This window comes from Convolutriloba macropyga, chromosome 2 (genome assembly GCF_964194025.1).
Source record: "Convolutriloba macropyga chromosome 2, txConMacr16.3, whole genome shotgun sequence".
Lineage (NCBI taxonomy): Eukaryota > Metazoa > Xenacoelomorpha > Acoela > Convolutidae > Convolutriloba > Convolutriloba macropyga.
In genome coordinates this window covers 24004019-24023903 of record NC_134469.1, presented here as the reverse complement: position 1 = coordinate 24023903, position 19885 = coordinate 24004019, and the positions used below count along the sequence as shown (strand labels likewise).

At 39.6% G+C, this 19885-nt stretch overlaps 1 protein-coding gene across 1 annotated transcript in view; it reads left to right on the top strand.

Annotated features, from left to right (window-relative positions):
- Positions 1–18168, top strand: part of LOC142358495 (proteasome subunit alpha type-1-like) — a 209505-nt gene extending 191337 nt beyond the window's left edge. Inside the window, exons 2-7 of the mRNA XM_075409895.1 lie at positions 16478–16522; positions 16688–16732; positions 16833–17198; positions 17262–17391; positions 17475–17668; positions 17934–18168. Of these exons, the coding sequence (XP_075266010.1) occupies positions 16520–16522; positions 16688–16732; positions 16833–17198; positions 17262–17391; positions 17475–17668; positions 17934–18032 (837 nt within the window). The 5' untranslated portion in view covers positions 16478–16519 and the 3' untranslated portion in view covers positions 18033–18168. The remainder of the gene's footprint in view (positions 1–16477; positions 16523–16687; positions 16733–16832; positions 17199–17261; positions 17392–17474; positions 17669–17933) is intronic.
- The last annotated feature ends 1717 nt before the right edge of the window (positions 18169–19885 follow it).

Below are 19885 nucleotides of genomic sequence, written 5' to 3'. Positions count from 1 at the left end.
TGTAGACTGAAAAACATGATAGTCACAAACGACGGTAGGACTTGCGTTTGGATGTTGCCTTCGTTTTCTGTGAAAATATTCCGTTACTTTGGTGTTGTCCTTGAAACGAAACTTTTTTTTGGTGCATTCCCTAATTTTTTCAACAAATTCGGATATTATAGAGGTATGATTATTTTAGAGGTCTCATAGGCTTCCTCTTCCTTATTACAGACCCTAAAGTTCGGCAGCTATCAACAATTTCAATTGCGGTCCCTCAAACAACCTGGACGCCTTGGTCTTTGAGGCTTCTTCTACTTTAATTGACACTTGCGGTCGTTTACGATCTATCCAAAATAGCTATCATGTTCAGTGAGTTGTTTGAAGGATAAGAGTAAATCCTTTTAATGTCCTACTGCGCTGCCGTCTTCTCCGTACCATTTTTGCTACACTTGCGTATTCTGGACAAGCCAGAGCAGGGCAAGGGTGGCTAATCCATACACAGCTAAAGCAATGGTATCCCCTTGAGTTGTGCCCTCTAGGGACTGCAGTGTTTTACCTGCAACTTATAAATCAGACGGGGCTGAATGCGAATTTTGAACAACAAAACATAAGGCGGGGCAAGTACCTCTGATATTTTCAACTGCCAAGTTACGGTTGCGGCAGCTTTTTTTGAGTCTATTAGGAGAACAGCTTCAGTTTCAGGTTTTTCAAACTGCGAGCGCAGAGAGTGAAATAAGGAATCAATTTTGCACATTTGGCTGAAGCAAAGTTGGTTGTTGCGGCCCAAGAAGCGTAGGTCGTTTTCTTTACGCTTGATGACGCATTTGCTTATGATGCGACGAAACATTTCTCCTATGTCAATAAGTCAAACACCGTGCTTCGTTGATGGGACTTAGTTTGCATGCGTTGTAAGCTTCAAGAGACTTTTCACATAATTTTTTCAGTTGCCATACGCATAGCAATATTGGCTACAGCTTTCGCTATGTTTGCTGAAACTTCTTTGAAAAAATCGAACATTTCGTTTGCGTCTGAATTGGACGATTCGTGGCTGCTAAGTGTCTTCAAGGCTGCCCTTTTAACGATGGATGCACATATGTTTTTTGAAGATTGCGGGTTGGTACTGGTTGTACTCAAACGTGTTTCATCAATTATGTAATTAGAGTTTACTTGAGAGGGAGTTGGATGTTTTTTTTAGCAACCTATATACTTTTTTTCCGTCGATTGCATCGTTTGGTGATAGTATCCTGTCCATATAGTGGTTCACCATTGCAACATTTGATGGCGCTCAAAACTTTTCCCATCTTCATGAAATTGTTGAATTGTTTCAGTTTATCACTTTTGCCGTTTTAGGGTCGTACGGAGTTTATACAGCTGATCTCTAGTTTCTAGGAGGAGCACATCAAGACGGCCTTGGCGCAATAAAGTTAGGCGTCGAGCAAGCGACTTGGTAACTGAACCGTCGCTGGGCGATTTCAATAAGGGAGAACCATTTGGGAGAATGTAGCGGTAACATTCAATGAAAGTTTTTCATTGATGCCCCTTTCTGCAATCTGTTTCAGAAATTCATGGAAGCATTCAACAAATTTTTGCTTTGCTTTTGTGCAGTATGATGAAGAAATCTCTATGAATTCTGTCAATCTTATCGGAGTTTCCTGGCAGTGTTTGCCAGAACGCTTCGTAAGTCTTTTGTTTTTTCGAGCTACGTTCGGGGGGGGGGGGGTTGCGACTATAGGTCCATCATTGGCATCATCAGCACAAATGTGGTCTTCTATTGGTGGTAAAAGATTGTATGTTCAGGTTTTTGGTATGTAAGTCTGTGGGCGGATCTGTAATGAGGACGTTACGCTCTCCATGTGATGTTTTTCAAAAAAATTGCGTACATTAAAAACCTGTAGGCTGTTCGAGGGAACATTTCAAACCACTGAAACTTATTTGAAGCCAGCTGCATCTTTTGCAGCAAATGCAGGCGTCCCATAGAAGAGTCTTACAATGACTGCATTCACTTTGATCATGAAAACCGTTATGCGAAGTGTCACATTCATTGTCGTGGAACATTGCGGGAGAAACTGATTCTAGTACTGAGCAAAATTACAAATCAAGAGAAGAAGCATTCTAGCAAATGTGCGATAGCCATAGTATGAGATATGTTCACAACCTCTACCAAAAAAGTGAAGTCAAAGATGATGTGAAAACTGAGGATGATTACCCAAGGATAAAAAATATAAAGCGCAAATTTCGAAGCAATTTTAGATCAATTAAACTCTGATTGATATGAGGTTACTTAACTGAAGGAATAGTATTTGGCATAATTACAGTTGAGGGAAAATATAATGTGTATTATATATAAAAAAGTAATTATTTTATTTGCCAATCATTAGCGAGCTGTTGGGAAGTATTTCGGTTAGCATTAAACCCGGCAAAAAGAACAACGCTTTTTTGAATTTTGTGATAGGTACTGCAATAGGAGTTTGGAAAACTCGGGCACCTCTTCAAAATGGCAACTCTTTAGGAGTGAACACTAGACTGAAATGTTCTGGGATTCATGCACCTCGTTTATGATGTCCCGATAACAAGCCTCTCAGACCAATTTGGCTTCAATCGAGGTTTGATTGGGCTCATGTGCTCCTATGTGGAGAAAACGGACAGAACAAAACAAGATATTAGGGAAAAATTAATGCTATCTTTCTAATTTTGGCTCTGCTCTAAAATAAAAGTTTGATTGAAAGTACAACGTCAAATTATCAACGATACAATCTTTCAAATAAGGGTGGGTTCTTGCGATGCTCATGTCTACAGGTCCAGTTGTGAGCGTCTGGCCTTGAGAAACAATGTCGTAGAAATCATTACATATCTATTTAATAAGTTTATCTCAGCAATTAGGCTATAAGCACTGAAAGGGCCAAAAAATACCGTAGTTTACCCCATTGCTTTGGAAAAGCTGCTAAGCTTTTCTAGCGTCTTGTAATGAGAATTTATTTTTTATACAATCTTAGAAATCACTGCATTGTATATAATTTTAAAAACAAGGCACTATAACTCTTTTAGAGCTGCGTCATGAGAACTAAAATTCAAATTAAATTTGGACGCTGCTGCGTCGTATATTATTTTAAAGACAAGGCATTATATTTCTTTTAGAGCTGCGACATGAGAGTAATTTTTGTATTTATTTTTATTTGTTATGAACATAATCTCAACCCCCGCATCATGGGACTGCAAAAAAAATATAATCAGTCGGCGTTTTGGAACCACGGCCACCTCTGAGGCATATGATGGCGCTGCGCATGAGAGCAAAAACTATTATCGTGTGTTTTTATGTTATTGCGGCCTAGTATGATTAGTCTTTCTCTTCTGCAATTTTGCTAGCGAATTGTACTATAGTGCTCGTTAGTGATGGTCCTGCGCTCCCGTGCAGGAAAACACGAGCAGAACGTACTCCTCTTGACCTCAAGTTTTTGTTGCTCATTCTTGAGCCACTTCAACAACTTGTGTTAATTTGTGCATGACTTGGCGTGTGGGTTAAGGATCTTCACGTCGAAGAAATAACGGCTCAACCTGGAACCCCATAAATCATTCGCTTTAATGGCTAGTCGCGCGTTTTCATCCTTTCTAATAATAGTAGTAGTAGTAGTAGTAGTAGTAGTAGTAGTAGTAGTAGTAGTAGTAATAGTAGTAGTAGTGGTAGTAGTAGTAGTAGTAGTAGTAGTAGTAGTAGTAGTAGTAGTAGTAGTAGTAGTAGTAGTAGTAGTAGTAGTAGTAGTAGTAGTAGTAGTAGTAGTAGTAGTAGTAGTAGTAGTAGTAGTAGTAGTAGTAGTAGTAGTAGTAGTAGTAGTAGTAGTAGTAGTAGTAGTAGTAGTAGTAGTAGTAGTAGTAGTAGTAGTAGTAGTAGTAGTAGTAGTAGTAGTAGTAGTAGTAGTAGTAGTAGTAGTAGTAGTAGTAGTAGTCAGTAGTAGTAGTAGTAGAGTCGGTCAGTGGTGGCTGACCAAGAGTCTTTAAGATGTCAGAATTGTCAACGGCAATTCAGTACAGTTACCGGATGCAAAGTGCACCAAACAAGATTCTGCAAAGCCGGTTTGTCAAAGAATGTCGTCGACAAGTCGAAGTTCGAGCAACTAGAGGCGAGCCTTACCAGTGACAATTGTGAAAGAAAGTTCAAAACAGTCAATGGCCGAAAAGTTCACCAATCGAGATACTGTGGCAAACCTAAAGCAATTGCCACACGCGTGTTTTCCTGCAAAGTACAAGATGTTCTCGGAAACGAGTCTGAAAACATAGAAGCGTTCAAGTATCTCGGATCATATGTCAGCCTCAAGCATGGAGACCTGCAGGAAGTCAATTGCAAACTTGCAGAAGGTAGACAACGGTTTGCTAACTTCCAAAATCTCTGGAAGAGCAAGCAGCTCAGCGTGCACCTCAAGTGCAATTTGTACAAGCACTCGTTTTATCAGCCGTGCTGTACAGCTCAGAGACTTGGACTCTTTCGAAATTAATGGAGAGAAAACTTGAGAGTTTCCACTGTGGTTGTCTTCGGAGAATTCTACGTGTGTCATATCTGGAGAAAGCAACGAACAAAGAAATTATGTCAAGTTCACGAATGCCCCAACTATCCACGATGATCATGCTCAAACGGATAAAATGGTACGGACACATCCAGAGAATGGAACCAGGAAGATTAGCCCGCAGTGCCTTCGATTGGGAACCGCCCGATCAATACGTCCATGCTGGACGCGCTCCTGGGGGGCAACGGAAAACGTGGATGAGTCAAATCGAAGGAGACTGTGTACGAAACAAAGTATCGTTCACCAGATTGCAGGAGAAAGCAGCAACCGGGTCAAAGAATGCCTTCAACAATTTCGTCGTACAGCACTTCACAGAATAACCAAACAAATAACTCTTCTTGTTTTGTTTGTATTTGTTGCCAACCGTGCCTTTATTTCATATTTGGAATTAAAGTGTTGAAACAGTAGTAGTAGTAGGAGTAGTAGTAGTAGTAGTAGTAGTAGTAGTAGTAGTAGTAGTAGTAGTAGTAGTAGTAGTAGTAGTAGTAGTAGTAGTAGTAGTAGTAGTAGTAGTAGTAGTAGTAGTAGTAGTAGTAGTAGTAGTAGTAGTAGTAGTAGTAGTAGTAGTAGTACTAGTAGTAGTAGTACTAGTAGTAGTATAAGAGTCTTTAGGGATGGAGCCCACGGTTGTAAACTCTTCAGTTTTCGTTTGGCACAAGTTTTTTTCTTTGGATTGCAGATTCCACAGTTGCATAGAAGTCTCCAGGTGCAGCTGTCGAGTTCGTTGTAGCTTCTGTGGAAGTAGTTTTGGTCCATCTCTCTCAGAAGTTTCTTCGTCTTTGGCTTCTCCGTTGTTCTTCTGATGATGTTGTATAGCTTTGCGGCTCTGAAGAAGAAGTTTTCGTCTGATTTTTGTAGTCGGTATTTGGGGAGTTCAACTTCATGCTTTTGTTTTGTGTCGCTTTCTTTTCGCTTTGTCAGTTTGTCTTTGGGGACGTAGTAATTGCCTTCTGGGATTGAGAGGAGATAGAAGACATCATGCATTTCCATGTACATGGAGAGTGGGAGTATTTTCAGTGTTTCGAGACTTTGATGGTATTCGTCGTTTCCACTGCATATCCACTTCTTGGCCTTGTGCTGGATTTTCCCGATTGATTTCATGTCAGTCTTCGAAGGGTACCAGACTTGAGAGGCGTAGGTGAGTACGGTACTACGTATCCTATGTACGCGTTCAGTTTCGTTTCCAGTGAGGTTCTGCTCGAATCATTTCGTTTGAGTGTGTAGAAGGTTTTCCACGCTTTGGTTGTTCCACGTTGGCAATTTGCGCTCCAAGAGAGATTTCGAAACATTACGACTCCGCGATCTTTTTGGGTGGCAACGGTTTCGAGACATGCCTCATCACGCTTGGCTAGATCCCCTCTGATGAGGAGAGTTTTACTTTTGCTAACGTTTAGGTCCATATGATTTGCTTTGCTCCATTTGTGTGTTTCCCCGAGAGTGGTCACGCATTCCTGCTCATCGTGGGTAATTGCTTTGAAATGATCCGCCTATCCGAAGGCCGGAATCTCTGAGATTTCTTTGGGGAGATCTTCAATGTAGATTTTGAACATCAGAGGCCCGAAAATTGATCCCTGTGGTACTCCACTGGTTATATTTCTGGTCTTTGATTTGCTTGTTCCAATATTGACGCGTTGCGTTTGGTTTGTGAGATAGCTTTCGAGTAGCTGGAGTAGCTTTCGTACGAGGCCAATGTCCTCGAGCTTCTGGATGAGTATTTTGTGCGCTACTTTGTCAAATGTTTTTCTGAAGTCAACATACAGAGTTCGAATGTCAATGCGTTTTTTTGATTCAAATTGCTGGCATAGTTCGTCTGTGAAGAGGATGAGCTGAAGGACTGCTGATCGTTTCTTTCTGAAACCGTGTTGGGAGTAAGAGAGAGTTCTTTCTGTCGTTGGGTAAAGCCGTTCAATGAAGATGACTTTCTCGAAGACTTTTGAGACGTTCTCCAGTAGACTTATTGGTCGATATTGTGTGATGACTGCTTTGTCGTTTTCTTTGTAGATCGGGGTGATCTTGCTTGTTTTCCAGCTCTACGGGAATTTTCCTTTATCAGGAAAGGTTTGGAAGATAAGTTTGAGAGACTTTGCCAAAGCTGGGGCGTTGTTTAAGATTATATTTTTGATGTTGTCTGGGCCGCACGCTTTGTTTACCTGGAGGCCCAGTAGTTGTCTTTAGATTTCTTCTTCAGAAATTCTGAGGTAGTTGAGTCTCGGTTTTGGGTAAACTGAGGGTTCGCTGATTTTACTATCTTTGGTGAAAACGTCGGAGAAGAAGTCGTTGAAGAGATTGCATTTTTCACTATCGGCGGTGGCTGTCTTCTTTGTTTCTTGTCCATTTTGCACAATATTGTAGTACATTTCATCAGGGAAGTGTTTTCGTTTGCGTAGGGATTTTAGGTATTTCTGTAGGTCAGACATTCGGCGGTTTTTGAAGAGTTTGTCTTCATAGACTGCCTGATCTGTCAGGATTTTCTAACTGAGAAGTTTTTTGCGTCATTTTTTTTAATCAGGAGTTTGAGGGTCGGTGCTCTCTCGTATTTCCTTTTCATCGTTCCGAGGATCTTCAGTTCGTGTGATACGGCAGAGGAAATCCATGGGGGAAGGTTTGCTTGTTGCTGAGTGACACAGGGGATTATCATCTCGACCATCTTTTGGATCCATAGGTTCTATTGGTCAACAAGTTCATCGACGTTGCTGAAGCAGTTGGTTGAAAAAGGATGGTCTCTGATGTGGCTGTTAAATGCTTTCCAGTCCACCTTGTGATATGCATATTTCACTTTGGGGGCTGGTTTCGTAGCTGATATGTCGATGGAAATGGTTGTCTGGAATGCTTGATGGTCGGAGCATCTCTTTCCGTTGATTGTAATCCCGTGTGAGGTTTTTGTCGATTTCAGCGAGCTCAATCTGTCAGGAGATTGGGCGAGGCATACATCCACTGATTGATTTCGTTTGCAAGGCAGAATTTGCTGAAGTCGATGGGTTTCAAAGTTGTTGAGAAGCGAGAGTTCGAAGTCACTATCTGAGAGCACGCTGTTCCAATCAGCTCCAGGGAGGTTGAGATCGCCGCTGACTTATAAGGTGTAATTGTCCCGTTGTTTCATTTGCTTTTCGATTTCCTCCAGGGTTTCATGGAATTGACTGGCTGGTGCCCTGTAAGGGCTAGATTTAAGAGGGTTGTACATGCAGCAAATTACAGGTGATTCAGTTGGAGTTTGTAACGCAATTGATTAATTTTCCGAGTGCGTTGCGTTTTTCAGTCTGTAGTGAGGAATGTCCTTCACTGCAATGAGAACTCCTCCGTGTTTTGAGTTATGGTTTTCAGTAGGTCGCTCAGTTCTGTGGATTTTGTATCCAGTAAGAAAGAGTGCATTGTCAGGTACATCGCTTGTTAACCAGGTTTCCGTGAGACAGAGTACATCGTAGTTCTTCTTTGCTATTTCATTTGCAAAGATTTGTCGCCTTTGGAAGTCGAGCAGACTTCGCACATTGAAACTGAGTTTTTAGAGTTTGTTTTTATTTTGTAGTCAATTTTGTTCCGAAAATGAGCTGCTGCCAGTAGGAGTGACATCAACGTCCATCCATTTGTTGATTTCCTTTTTCTGCAGTTTAAGATTGCGAATTCGCAAGTTCTTTAGGTCCATTTTCTCGACATGTATGAGGTATATACGCTTGATAAACCAAGCATTTTCAAGTCTTTTCTCGTCCGGACTGAGTTCTCGGCTCACGAAAATTGGTTTCCCGTAGGTTGTAATTTTGTGAGCGGACAGCAGGACAAGTCGCCGATGATGTTCACTGGAGAAATTTGCTTTTATGGTTCTTGTTTTCTCATTTTCGCAGGTTCCAACGCGTTTTACATCATCCATTGGGCAGTCGATATCCATGTGGGCGAGGATTTCCTTTACTTTCTGAACATCTTCGTCATAACGCTCTCTGGCGGTTTTTTCGAAGGATTCGGGGATCCCCCGGAAGCGTAATCTATTGAATGTTGGCTTTTTCTGGATGATCGGCTGTGCTGGTGGACACACGGCTAGTTTTGTTGGCTAGGGCGGAAGGGACTTGATTTCGGCTTGGATTTTGGACATCTCAAGTTTGACTTCATCGAAGCTCTTCGCTATTTCCGCCATGTCTGCGGATTTTCTGCTGGATGCCAAGTTGTCTAGAAATCGGTCTCGTTGGCTGTTCTGCACACAGTCGTTACATATGAGCAGAACATTTTGTCGGATTTCCTCTAGTCCATATATGGCTTTTTCACACTTTCCACTGCATTTTGGGGTCAGCTGCATGGAGTCGCCACACGAGACACAGTTGAATACTGCACTGTTGTTGCTGATGGGGAGGGAGCACGTTTTGCAGGTGCTTTCGGGTTCTGATCGAATCAACTTGGTCGTTTTACAAACCAGTCGCAATTCCGAGGTAACAAATTGAAACCTCCGCAGTCACTGACAGCTTTACACCTCAACCGAGGGGGTGACTTTCCAACACAGATGCGCGATTCCAAAGCAAGCTAATTGTTCATGGATTCACAGGATTTGATAGGAGATTACACAATTACATAATTACACAATTCCGCGATCCTAAGACAATACATGTCTCCGGGTCCACAGGAAGTGTGATTTAGGGGAACGTAAGTACTAATACTGAGGTTTCCTTACTTTTTTTGATTGCGATCCTGAGATAACAAGACCTCCAAGTTCAGTAAGCAGAAAGAAAAAGAAAAAATCGGATAAACAGTGACTTACTCTGTTTAATGTAAAAGAAACCTTTTTTTCAAATTAAAATTACTTCCGATATTTAAAACAAACGTTTTAGAACTTTGCGTTCATCGTCACGTTAAAACTGTTTTACAAATTGTTAAAAGATAAATAAATATGTATTTACGTCTGGGACCACACTTAAAACAATTATAAGAACTTTTCTAATAAATTCAACCAAAAATTTTTTCATATGTACAATATTTAGCCTATTTACAACTCATAATTTTATCCGTTATCAATTTTTTTAAAAACATTCCTATTCCGGATTTTTCGATTTTGGACGTGTTCTTTTAGGGTTATTCCGAATTTGCCCTAAAATTAAGTATTCTTCTTGTGGAGGTTTTGCAGATTTCGTTTTGTCATGCACAGAATGTTTTTTGCCCTATGTATCCTCATCTAGTCAAAATTATAATTTGAACTAATTTTAACATGAGTTTCCGCCCCCTATATTCATCGCGTGTGTTCAGTGCCGGCTTCAGCTTCGATGTATATAGCTTCGATAATCATTACTTTTTCTACCGTCCGACAGGCGTCCAGAATTTTCCATTCAATGCCATTCGTGGCGCCACGACATTCAACCAGATGTTGACCCACCTGTGAATCCTTTTTTTGATGTTCTGTTATCCTTGTGGTAACATGCCGGCTTGTTTGTTCAACGTAGATGGATCCGCATCCCTTACATTTAATCTCACATACCACGTGGGATTTCAAGTCTCTATCGAAAGATGATATCAGGGTGGGGAGGCATGATCTCATTATTCCGCGTCGTAAAAACCACTTGCAATTCGCATAGTTTCTTCCATTTGCTTGCAAAAATTTTGAGTAAAGTTGCCTTTGTATTGTAGAAAAATAGTTGGCTTATCATAAGATCTAGACTTGCTTTTTTGATGCTCTTTTGGTGTTCTTCTCAATTGGTCTTTACCGCCACTTATTATCTTTTCTAGAGTCTGGTTCACTATTTTTGAAGACCAGTCCTCTGGATATTGATTTTTGGTCCAGCAGGTTTTGTTCTTTTCGAGAGCTTGATCGAAGGCCAGCCAAAAAAATGTTGCATTAAAAACCATTTGAACCGTCCATTGAATCACATTTTTTTATGCTGAAGCGGTGCACAGCTTCAATAATTTGGCTTCTTTCCATTGTCAGTTTGTTTTTGATACCAAAGACAGGTGATATTACTTTTGCTGTCAGCATTTACGTTAATGTCAAGAAAAGCCAAATTCCTTCCATGTTAACTTTTTCTCAGTTAGATTGCAGCTTGTTGTGTAAAAAATTTGCAAATTTTAAATACTCGTCCGAGTCACCAGGAACCGTGCAGATAATATCATCCACATACCTTTAAACAATTTCATCTCCTCATAGCGCCCCTTTATCTGTTGGTTGTTGCAATAAGTACAAATCCAAACATTATCCTGCTTGTTGGTGTCTTCCTCATTCGATATCTTTTGGCATCTTGCATGAAACCAGTTTTTACACGACTCACTTTCTACTCCTCTTCCTCGGAAAATCACTCTCCGTTTACACTCATTGCACTTCCCGTTTTGATCGGATCTGGAATTATTTTCAATGAGCTCTGGTTTTTGCAGTGATGCCTCAAACGATTTCATCCACACGTTTGCTAGTATTACAGCCAATGATGCACCCATAGCCAGACCAGCCGATTGTACATACCAAAATCCATTACATTTGAAATGAACATTCGTCACAGCAAGCTTTAGCAAACTTTTCATGTGGGCGAGGATTTCCTTTACTTTCTGAACATCTTCGTCATAACGCTCTCTGGCGGTTTTTTCGAAGGATTCGGGGATCCCCCGGAAGCGTAATCTATTGAATGTTGGCTTTTTCTGGATGATCGGCTGTGCTGGTGGACACACGGCTAGTTTTGTTGGCTAGGGCGGAAGGGACTTGATTTCGGCTTGGATTTTGGACATCTCAAGTTTGACTTCATCGAAGCTCTTCGCTATTTCCGCCATGTCTGCGGATTTTCTGCTGGATGCCAAGTTGTCTAGAAATCGGTCTCGTTGGCTGTTCTGCACACAGTCGTTACATATGAGCAGAACATTTTGTCGGATTTCCTCTAGTCCATATATGGCTTTTTCACACTTTCCACTGCATTTTGGGGTCAGCTGCATGGAGTCGCCACACGAGACACAGTTGAATACTGCAATGTTGTTGCTGATGGGGAGGGAGCACGTTTTGCAGGTGCTTTCGGGTTCTGATCGAATCAGCTTGGTCGTTTTACAAACCAGTCGCAATTCCGAGGTAACAAATTGAAACCTCCGCAGTCACTGACAGCTTTACACCTCAACCGAGGGGGTGACTTTCCAACACAGATGCGCGATTCCAAAGCAAGCTAATTGCTCCTGGATTCACAGGATTTGATAGGAGATTACACAATTACACAATTACACAATTCCGCGATCCTAAGACAATACATGTCTCCGGGTCCACGGGAAGTGTGATTTAGGGGAACGTAAGTACTAATACTGAGGTTTCCTTACTTTTTTTGATTGCGATCCTGAGATAACAAGACCTCCAAGTTCAGTAAGCAGAAAAAAAAGAAAAAATCGGATAAACAGTGACTTACTCTGTTTAATGTAAAAGAAACCGATTTTTCAAATTAAAATTACTTCCGATATTTAAAACAAACGTTTTAGAACTTTGCGTTCATCGTCACGTTAAAACTGTTTTACAAATTGTTAAAAGATAAATAAATATGTATTTACGTCTGGGACCACACTTAAAACAATTATAAGAACTTTTCTAATAAATTCAACCAAAAATTTTTTCATTTGTACAATATTTAGCCTATTTACAACTCTTATTTTTATCCGTTATCAATTTTTTTAAAAACATTCCTATTCCGGATTTTTCGATTTTGGACGTGTTCTTTTAGGGTTATTCCGAATTTGCCTAAAATTAAGTATTCCTCTTGTGGAGGTTTTATAGATTTCGTTTTGTCATGCACAGAATGTTTTTTGCCCTATGTATCCTCATCTAGTCAAAATTATAATTTGAACTAATATTTTAACGTGAGTTTCCGCCCCTATATTCATCGCGTGTGTTCAGTGCCGGCTTCAGCTTCGATGTATATAGCTTCGATAATCATTACTTTTTCTACCGTCCGAGAGGCGTCCAGAATTTTCCATTCAATGCCATTCGTGGCGCCACGACATTCAACCAGATGTTGACCCACCTGTGAATCCTTTTTTTGATGTTCTGTTATCCTTGTGGTAACATGCCGGCTTGTTTGTTCAACATAGATGGATCCGCATCCCTTACATTTAATCTCATATACCACGTGGGATTTCAAGTCTCTATCGAAAGATGATTTCAGGGTGGGGAGGCATGATCTCATTATTCCGCGTCGTAAAAACCACTTGCAACTCGCATAGTTTCTTCCATTTGCTAAAAAAAACTTTGAGTAGAGTTGCCTTTGTATTGTAGAAAAATAGTTGGCTTATCATAAGATCTAGACTTGCTTTTTTGATGCTCTTTTGGTGTTCCTCTCAATTGGTCTTTACCGCCACTTATTATCTTTTCTAGAGTCTGGTTCACTATTTTTGATGACCAATCCTCTGGATATTGATATTTGGTCCAGCAGGTTTTGTTCTTTTCGAGAGCTTGATCAAAGGCCAGCCAAAAAAATGTTGCATTAAAAACCATTTGAACCGTCCATTGAATCACATTTTTTTTATGCTGAAGTGGTGCACAGCTTCAATAATTTGGCTTGTTTCCATTGTCAGTTTGTTTTTGATACCAAAGACAGGTGATATTACTTTTGCTGTCAGCATTTACGTTAATGTCAAGAAAAGCCAAATTCCTTCCATGTTAACTTTTTCTCAGTTAGATTGCAGGTTGTTGTGTAAAAAATCTGCAAATTTTAAATACTCGTCCGAGTCACCAGGAACCGTGCAGATAATATCATCCACATACCTTTAAACAATTTCATCTCTTCATAACGCCCCACTATCTGTTGGTTCTTGCAATAAGTACAAATCCAAACAACATCCTGCTTGTTGGTGTCTTCCTCATTCGATATCTTTTGGCATCTTGCATGAAACCAGTTTTTCCATGACTCACATTCTACTCCTCTTCCTCGGAAAGTCACTCTCCGTTTACACTCATTGCACCTCCCGTTTTGATCGGATCTGGAATTATTTTCAATGAGCTCTGGTTTTTGCAGTGATGCCTCAAACGATTTCATCCACACGTTTGCTAGTATTACAGTCAATTATGCACACATAGCCAGACCATCTGATTGTACATACCAAAGTCCATTACATTTGAAATGAACATTCGTCACAGCAAGCTTTAGCAAACTTTTCATGGCGGATCTTTGGATATCTGGAGCTAAGTTGCTTGAATAGAGCTCTCTTAGAGCAATTTCTATAGCCTCTCCAACCGGAACTTTGATGTACAAACTTTTTAAGTCAAGAGATTTTATCTGCTCGTCATCTTCAAGAGTGAGAGACTCTAAGGCCATTCTAGCATCTTGCGTGTTGGTTTCAATGTTTGCGCCGGGTAGTTTCTGGAAAAATGGTGTCAGAAATCTGTTTATGTTTTCGTAGCTGCTACCAGATATCGAAAGAACAAGTTGGAGTTGGAGAGGTGTATCTTTTTACGTACCTTTGCCAGGCCATAAAGCCTTGCTGGTTGTGAACCTGTTGACCTGAGTTTTTGATAAATTTTGTCACTAGTTTTTTTTGCTTCATTAATTGTTGCAGGCTGTTATTGATCTGTTTTTCATTTTTGATCACAATATCATCTTTTGCTCCATTGATTTCTTGAAACTGATCTGAGTTCAGCACCTTATCAAGTTTTTCCATGTACGTTGACTTCTTCATCACACAGAAACCGCAGCCTTTGTCAAATGGTACCGCCAGCAAATCATTGGCTTTTAGGTAATAATGCACTTTTGACCCCTCTATCCATTGGGGTTTCGCGTACATTTTTAGCATACCATTTTGCCGACGCCTCAATTTCACAAAGCTTCTCATCCTCAGTGTTATTCTCGCGTAACTCACGTACAAGTTTGTCTTCGTCTGCAAGGAAGTGCACCACAATAAACTTGTGCCTAACCGGGTGTTTAGGTCCCAACGATAAGATGTCAAGTACAAACTTTGGAAGTTCACGGCCATCCATTATCACAAAATTTTTATGGGTGCCACTCCGCAGTGGTCTATCCTGTCTCTCTGACATTTTATCAAGTTTTCCATTAAGTCTGTTTTGAACAATTGCGGAGTGATTCCTCATTTCAAGCCTAATGCTGCCAACCACGGATGGCATCAGTTCTGGTCTCACATTCTCTTTTACCTCTGTTTACTCTTGCTGTTCTGCTTCTTCTGCTTTCTTGCTTTTCCGCTTATTCTTTCTGTCCTTTTGGCGTTTGTTCGATTTCTTCTTTGCCGGTTTCTTTTTTCTTCTTCTTCTTGATCAGCTTTCGAATAGTTTTGTTTATAAAGGACTTGCCTTGAAGCAGGTGAAGAGTCGGCTCAACCTCGACATCATAGGAAACGCCATGCATGATCTTAGCAAATCTTGCTTTGAAAGAAGGTGAATATGATATCGCACATAGAATGTGATTAAGAAAGTACTGCCTAACAACAGCCGAGAAGAAATACATATGCATAAGTGGACAAGTAAAGACTCGAAAACATCCACCGAACAAACCTAGTGCTGAAAGTATACAAAATATAGAAAATGGGATCTTTTCGTTTGTGCCCCCCCCCCCAGCTTAGTGGGCGCATATTATTTGCACCCCCACCCAGACGCACGTGCAATATTTTTACATAGTAATTTACTATGTAATGGCACGTGCTCTGTAACTGGGGGACGCATAACGTACGGCGGGGCACAAAGGGAAAAGATCCAGAAAATGTTTGTCATAGTAAGGTGTCATTTTTGCCATGATTTCTGCATTCGCTACAAAGGAAAAAAATTCACCTGCTGCATCATGCAAATGTGAAAATTGCAAAAGGGATCAGAAACTTGATTCAATCCTTTTCTACTTCTACTACCTATACTGGAACTTCTTTGAGGAACAGTAGCTGAAGAATAGTTGGGTCTTCCCATTATAGCCCCCCATAAAAATATAGCCCCCATTATGATATAATTACCATGATTGGGGAGGGGGGCTATAGGTTATCTGACCACTAAGCTGGGGGGGGGGGGCTATAATGGGAAAGACCCGAATAGTTTGCAAATGTGGAAACTGTAACAAATTGAATAAATTAAACTCAATTGAGTTATAAAACGGGTGAAAACCCTTGATGTTCTAAATTTTGTACTAATTTTACCATGTATTCAATATTGAGCTAAATTCATTTCAGAATAATTGATTGGGATTCTTTGGTATAATTCGGGGGTCCAGTTTCATTTTCAAATTTTCATTCACTGTATGGAAATTTAAGTGTTTATGGAAATATAACTGTAAAAATAATTACAATTAGTAGGCTTTCTACCAATCAGTTAACTGTTTTAGAATGGCCTTGCAGTCAATTAGTTATAGGGAATAATTGCAATTCGCTGAAAATCCAATCAATTCCATTTCCCTATCTATGAAGCCATGGAAGCTAGTTTCTGGCAACTTGGCGGCTATGTTATGTAGGTTGTAGGGGGCGCTATAATGCGAAAGACCCCCTTAAAACTAATATTGTTTGATATTTTTCTCACCCCACGCTAAGCCAACCTCCAGTCATCAGTGGCCCCCGCGCTGAAAGAAATCCAACCCCTATCTTGTTTCGGGTCTTTCCCATTATAGCTCTCCATTATGGTGTAATTAATATAATGGAGGGGGCTATAGGTTGTCTGACCACTAAGCTGGGGGGCTATAATTGGAAAGACCCCTTGTTTCTAAGCAATTCATCCGAGTTGGTTGGTTTTGTGCTTCGAAAGAGGATCCAAACTAGTGCTTGCAGCCTGTTTTTATTAATTGCTAGATATCGCGACGTTAAAAACTGTCACTCTTTCTTATATAATTTGCTAACTGAGACTTACTTCGAATCTTTTTTACGACCCCCCCCCCCGCCGCAGTTACAAACTTCATGTTATACAGCACGTTACTATGTAAAAAATAGCACGTGCGCTTGGGGGCGTAAAAATTTTAAGCCCACTGAGCTGGGGGGGGGACAAAACAGAATAGATCCCTTAATTCTTCTATTGCCTTTTACTCTAAACAAATTTAATTTTCAGATTTTTTGTTTATCAGCCGTCAGATTCATCTTCAGTGACAATGGTAAGACTGTAGGGTCTTTTTCCGTGATTAACTCGTCAAAAGTGAAGCTTTCTATGTAGATTACGAATGGTAAGGATCATAGGCTATCACCGCTTACATGTGACCAGAGATCCATACGTTTGTTTTTTTTGCATTCAATTAAAGCCTATGTGTGACGTGTTTTAGTTCAGGAACCAGTATGACAATGATATCACCGTTTGGAGCCCTCAAGTAAGATGTTAAACTGCTTCTCTTCAGTGATAGCTGTAAATTAGATAAACGAAAATGAGAAGTCAGATTTTATAGCAAAAAATGGCAATGTTTTTATCAGGGACGCATTCATCAAATTGAGTATGCCATGGAGGCGGTGAAGCTGGGATCTGTTACATTAGCTTTAAAGAGCCCCGAATATGCAATTGTTGCATCAATGAAGAGATCCAGCAGCAAATTGGTGAAAAGCCAAAACAAAATTATGGAAATAGATAACCATGTAGCTTGCTCAATGTCAGGATTGCTGGCAGATGGGCAACAGTTAGCCAAATTTATGAGAACTGAATGCTTGGACAGTAAATGGAGCTTCGACACACCATTGTCAATCGAACGACTTGCAAGGACGGTAGCAAATAAATCGCAAAGATATACTCAAACATACGGACGCAGACCTTACGGTGTTGGCCTTTTGGTGATTGGCTATGATGTAAGTTATTTCATTTATTCGGGGAAAGTTTAACCAAAATAAATTCATGGTTTCTTTCTTCAGGACTTGGGATCACACGTGTTTCAAACGTGTCCATCTGCTAATTTCTACGAATGTGAGGCTACAGCTATTGGCTCCCGGTCGCAATCAGCTCGAACATATCTAGAGAGAAATCTTGACGTTTTCAAATCATGTAAGGAATAAAGAAAGTTGCTAATTAGTTGCAAGAAAAAACAAATAATTTAAAAACAAAATGAAACAGGCAATGTTTTTAAGGCTCATTGGAGGAACTCATTACCCACGCAATGCATGCGCTATCTAACTCTCTAGCCAATGACCAGGAGATGACAAACGAGAATGTGGAACTGGGATTCCTCGGAAAAGACCTAAACTTCCGCAAGTTGACACCAGTCGAAATTGACAATTATCTGCAGAATGTGGAAACGAAGAAGCCATCAAGGGATGTCCAGGTATGAAGAGCGTTAAAACTTTTTTGGGCTGGAATTCGTGTTAGAACGCGTGCTGATCAACCAGAACCTAAATTTGTAGGATTTGATAGAAAGCGAAAAGTCCAAAATTAAATTGCAAGGTATGATTAAAATGCAAATCATGAATTGTTAGTGGCAAATTTAATAGCGAAATCCCAACAATGAAAAATAAAGAACAATTAATTTATCCGTAAGGATGCATTTGTTACTAACAGATTCTCTTGATCACTTGTTTCATAATTTGCAGGAGGAAGCTGACCAACCGGCACCAGATGGTGCTGGTACCACCGACGATGGCGCTCAGCAACCAGCTGCAGGCGGAGCCGATGATGCCGCCATGCAATAATTTCAGATTTTGTCCACTGGGATACCTTAACATAATTTGTGTCTGATTTAAAAGTTATGATAATTTTTTGAACTGTGTTTGAATCCTGATGTAACTATATGGTTTAGTTCAATTGCTGAAATTTACCAAACTCAAAGTTTTTGACGAATCAGCATGTTTGATTGAGTTGCTTTTTTCTGTGGAAAATATCAAAGGTGGAAAAATAGAATTAGAATTTGGTTCTTGAAATGGGCAAATGACAGATGCAAATAAGATTTTGGAGGTCTTCGAACCTTTTCAAGGAATTTTACTTAAAACCCAAAAGGTTTTTACTTAAATGCTTTCGTTTTTACTACTTAGAAGAGTAAAGGTTCGCAAGCGAGTTTTCCGAACCTAAGAGAGAATTTTAACGACTGAAAGAGGAAGAATAATCAAGGAGTCTTTTTAAGCGATAATTTTGGAGTGAAAGTGATAATTTAAATGAAGTTGCTGAGATTTGACTGCAGATATTTTGGGTCACTCGGCTGTTGTAGAGAGCGAGAAATTGACAGCCAAAAAATTTTCTCCAAATGATAATTGTTCACGTACTATAGGCATTTTTGTAGCCCTTTTAATGAAAATTGATTACAATTATTATGGTACAACAGCAGTTTTTAATGAAAAATATGACGAAAAATGAGTGTTTTTTGCCAAAATTCTCAAATTTTTCGGTCTAAAAAAGAGAAATTTGAACGTATTGTACTTTTCCTAATATGGCCGGAAAAATTTAATGTTCTTATTTGCTTGCTGGAAAGTTTTCCGTTTTGACGTGCTCTTTTTCATGTAGTAATTGAATTCTTCGCACGTTTATCTTGAATTTAGTTATTGGCTTGATTTTAGCCTTTAAAGTTATCCGCTTTTTTTAGGTATTTTTTAAGGCTGAGACGGCTCTTTGAAATGGTTCCAGAATTTTCCCCGCTATATTTTGTTGTTTCAACCAAATTTTGAGTGTGCTCACCAGTTTGATCTAAAAGCAAAAATTGCGAAATTTGCTAGGGGGCAATTGAATGGCTTTCATCCTTTTAATAGAATTTCTATTTTTTGAAAGTTGAAATTTTAAAAATTATTGTCTATCGATCTATGAGCTTATGAGTTTAAAGTTTGGAATTGGGTTGTTGGATAGCCTCTAGAGACACAGAAGTGATTCTGAAGATTTTTATATCACGATTTTCAGCAACATTTCCTTATAATTGATTTCTTTTTTTAATTTTTTGGTCATTTTCGAGTTAATCGATCTTCAAGGGCCAATGATTATTTTTCAGGTCTTGCTGATATAATACTGGAGCGATTTCAGAAACAAAAATTGGTTTTTAACTTATTTTTGGAATAGGTATTTTTAGAGGGAAAAAGTTTTGCCTCAAAAAAGGTTTAAAAGTTTTTTCAATTTTTTTGTTCGGATTCTTTTCTAAATGGTTTTCCCAATCCATTCATAGTCCGTTCTTGGTCTAGTTTTCTGTTTAGTCAATGAAAATTCTTTGAATTGTACGTCAGGACTTGTCCTGCTATGTTTTTTTATTTCGTCGTCATGATTTTTGTTTCGACCATGTGACGTCACAGCCACTTTTTGTTCATTCGTTCATGCAATTTCAACTGAATTGCATGCGTGACGTCATTTTTCGTTCTTAGTGGAGCGAGTATTTTTCTCCATTGGCGTGATTAAATTTTTGGTCACACTTGACTTACCTCACTCTCAAAAATGACTTCCTCACTTTGAAATTACTTTTATATACTTTAATTCAAAGAGATAAGGTCAAATGGGTATGTGTCACTCTAAATGAAGATTAATTGAGATCAGCTAATAGAGGCAGCAATAACTTATACAGATTTTAAATCAA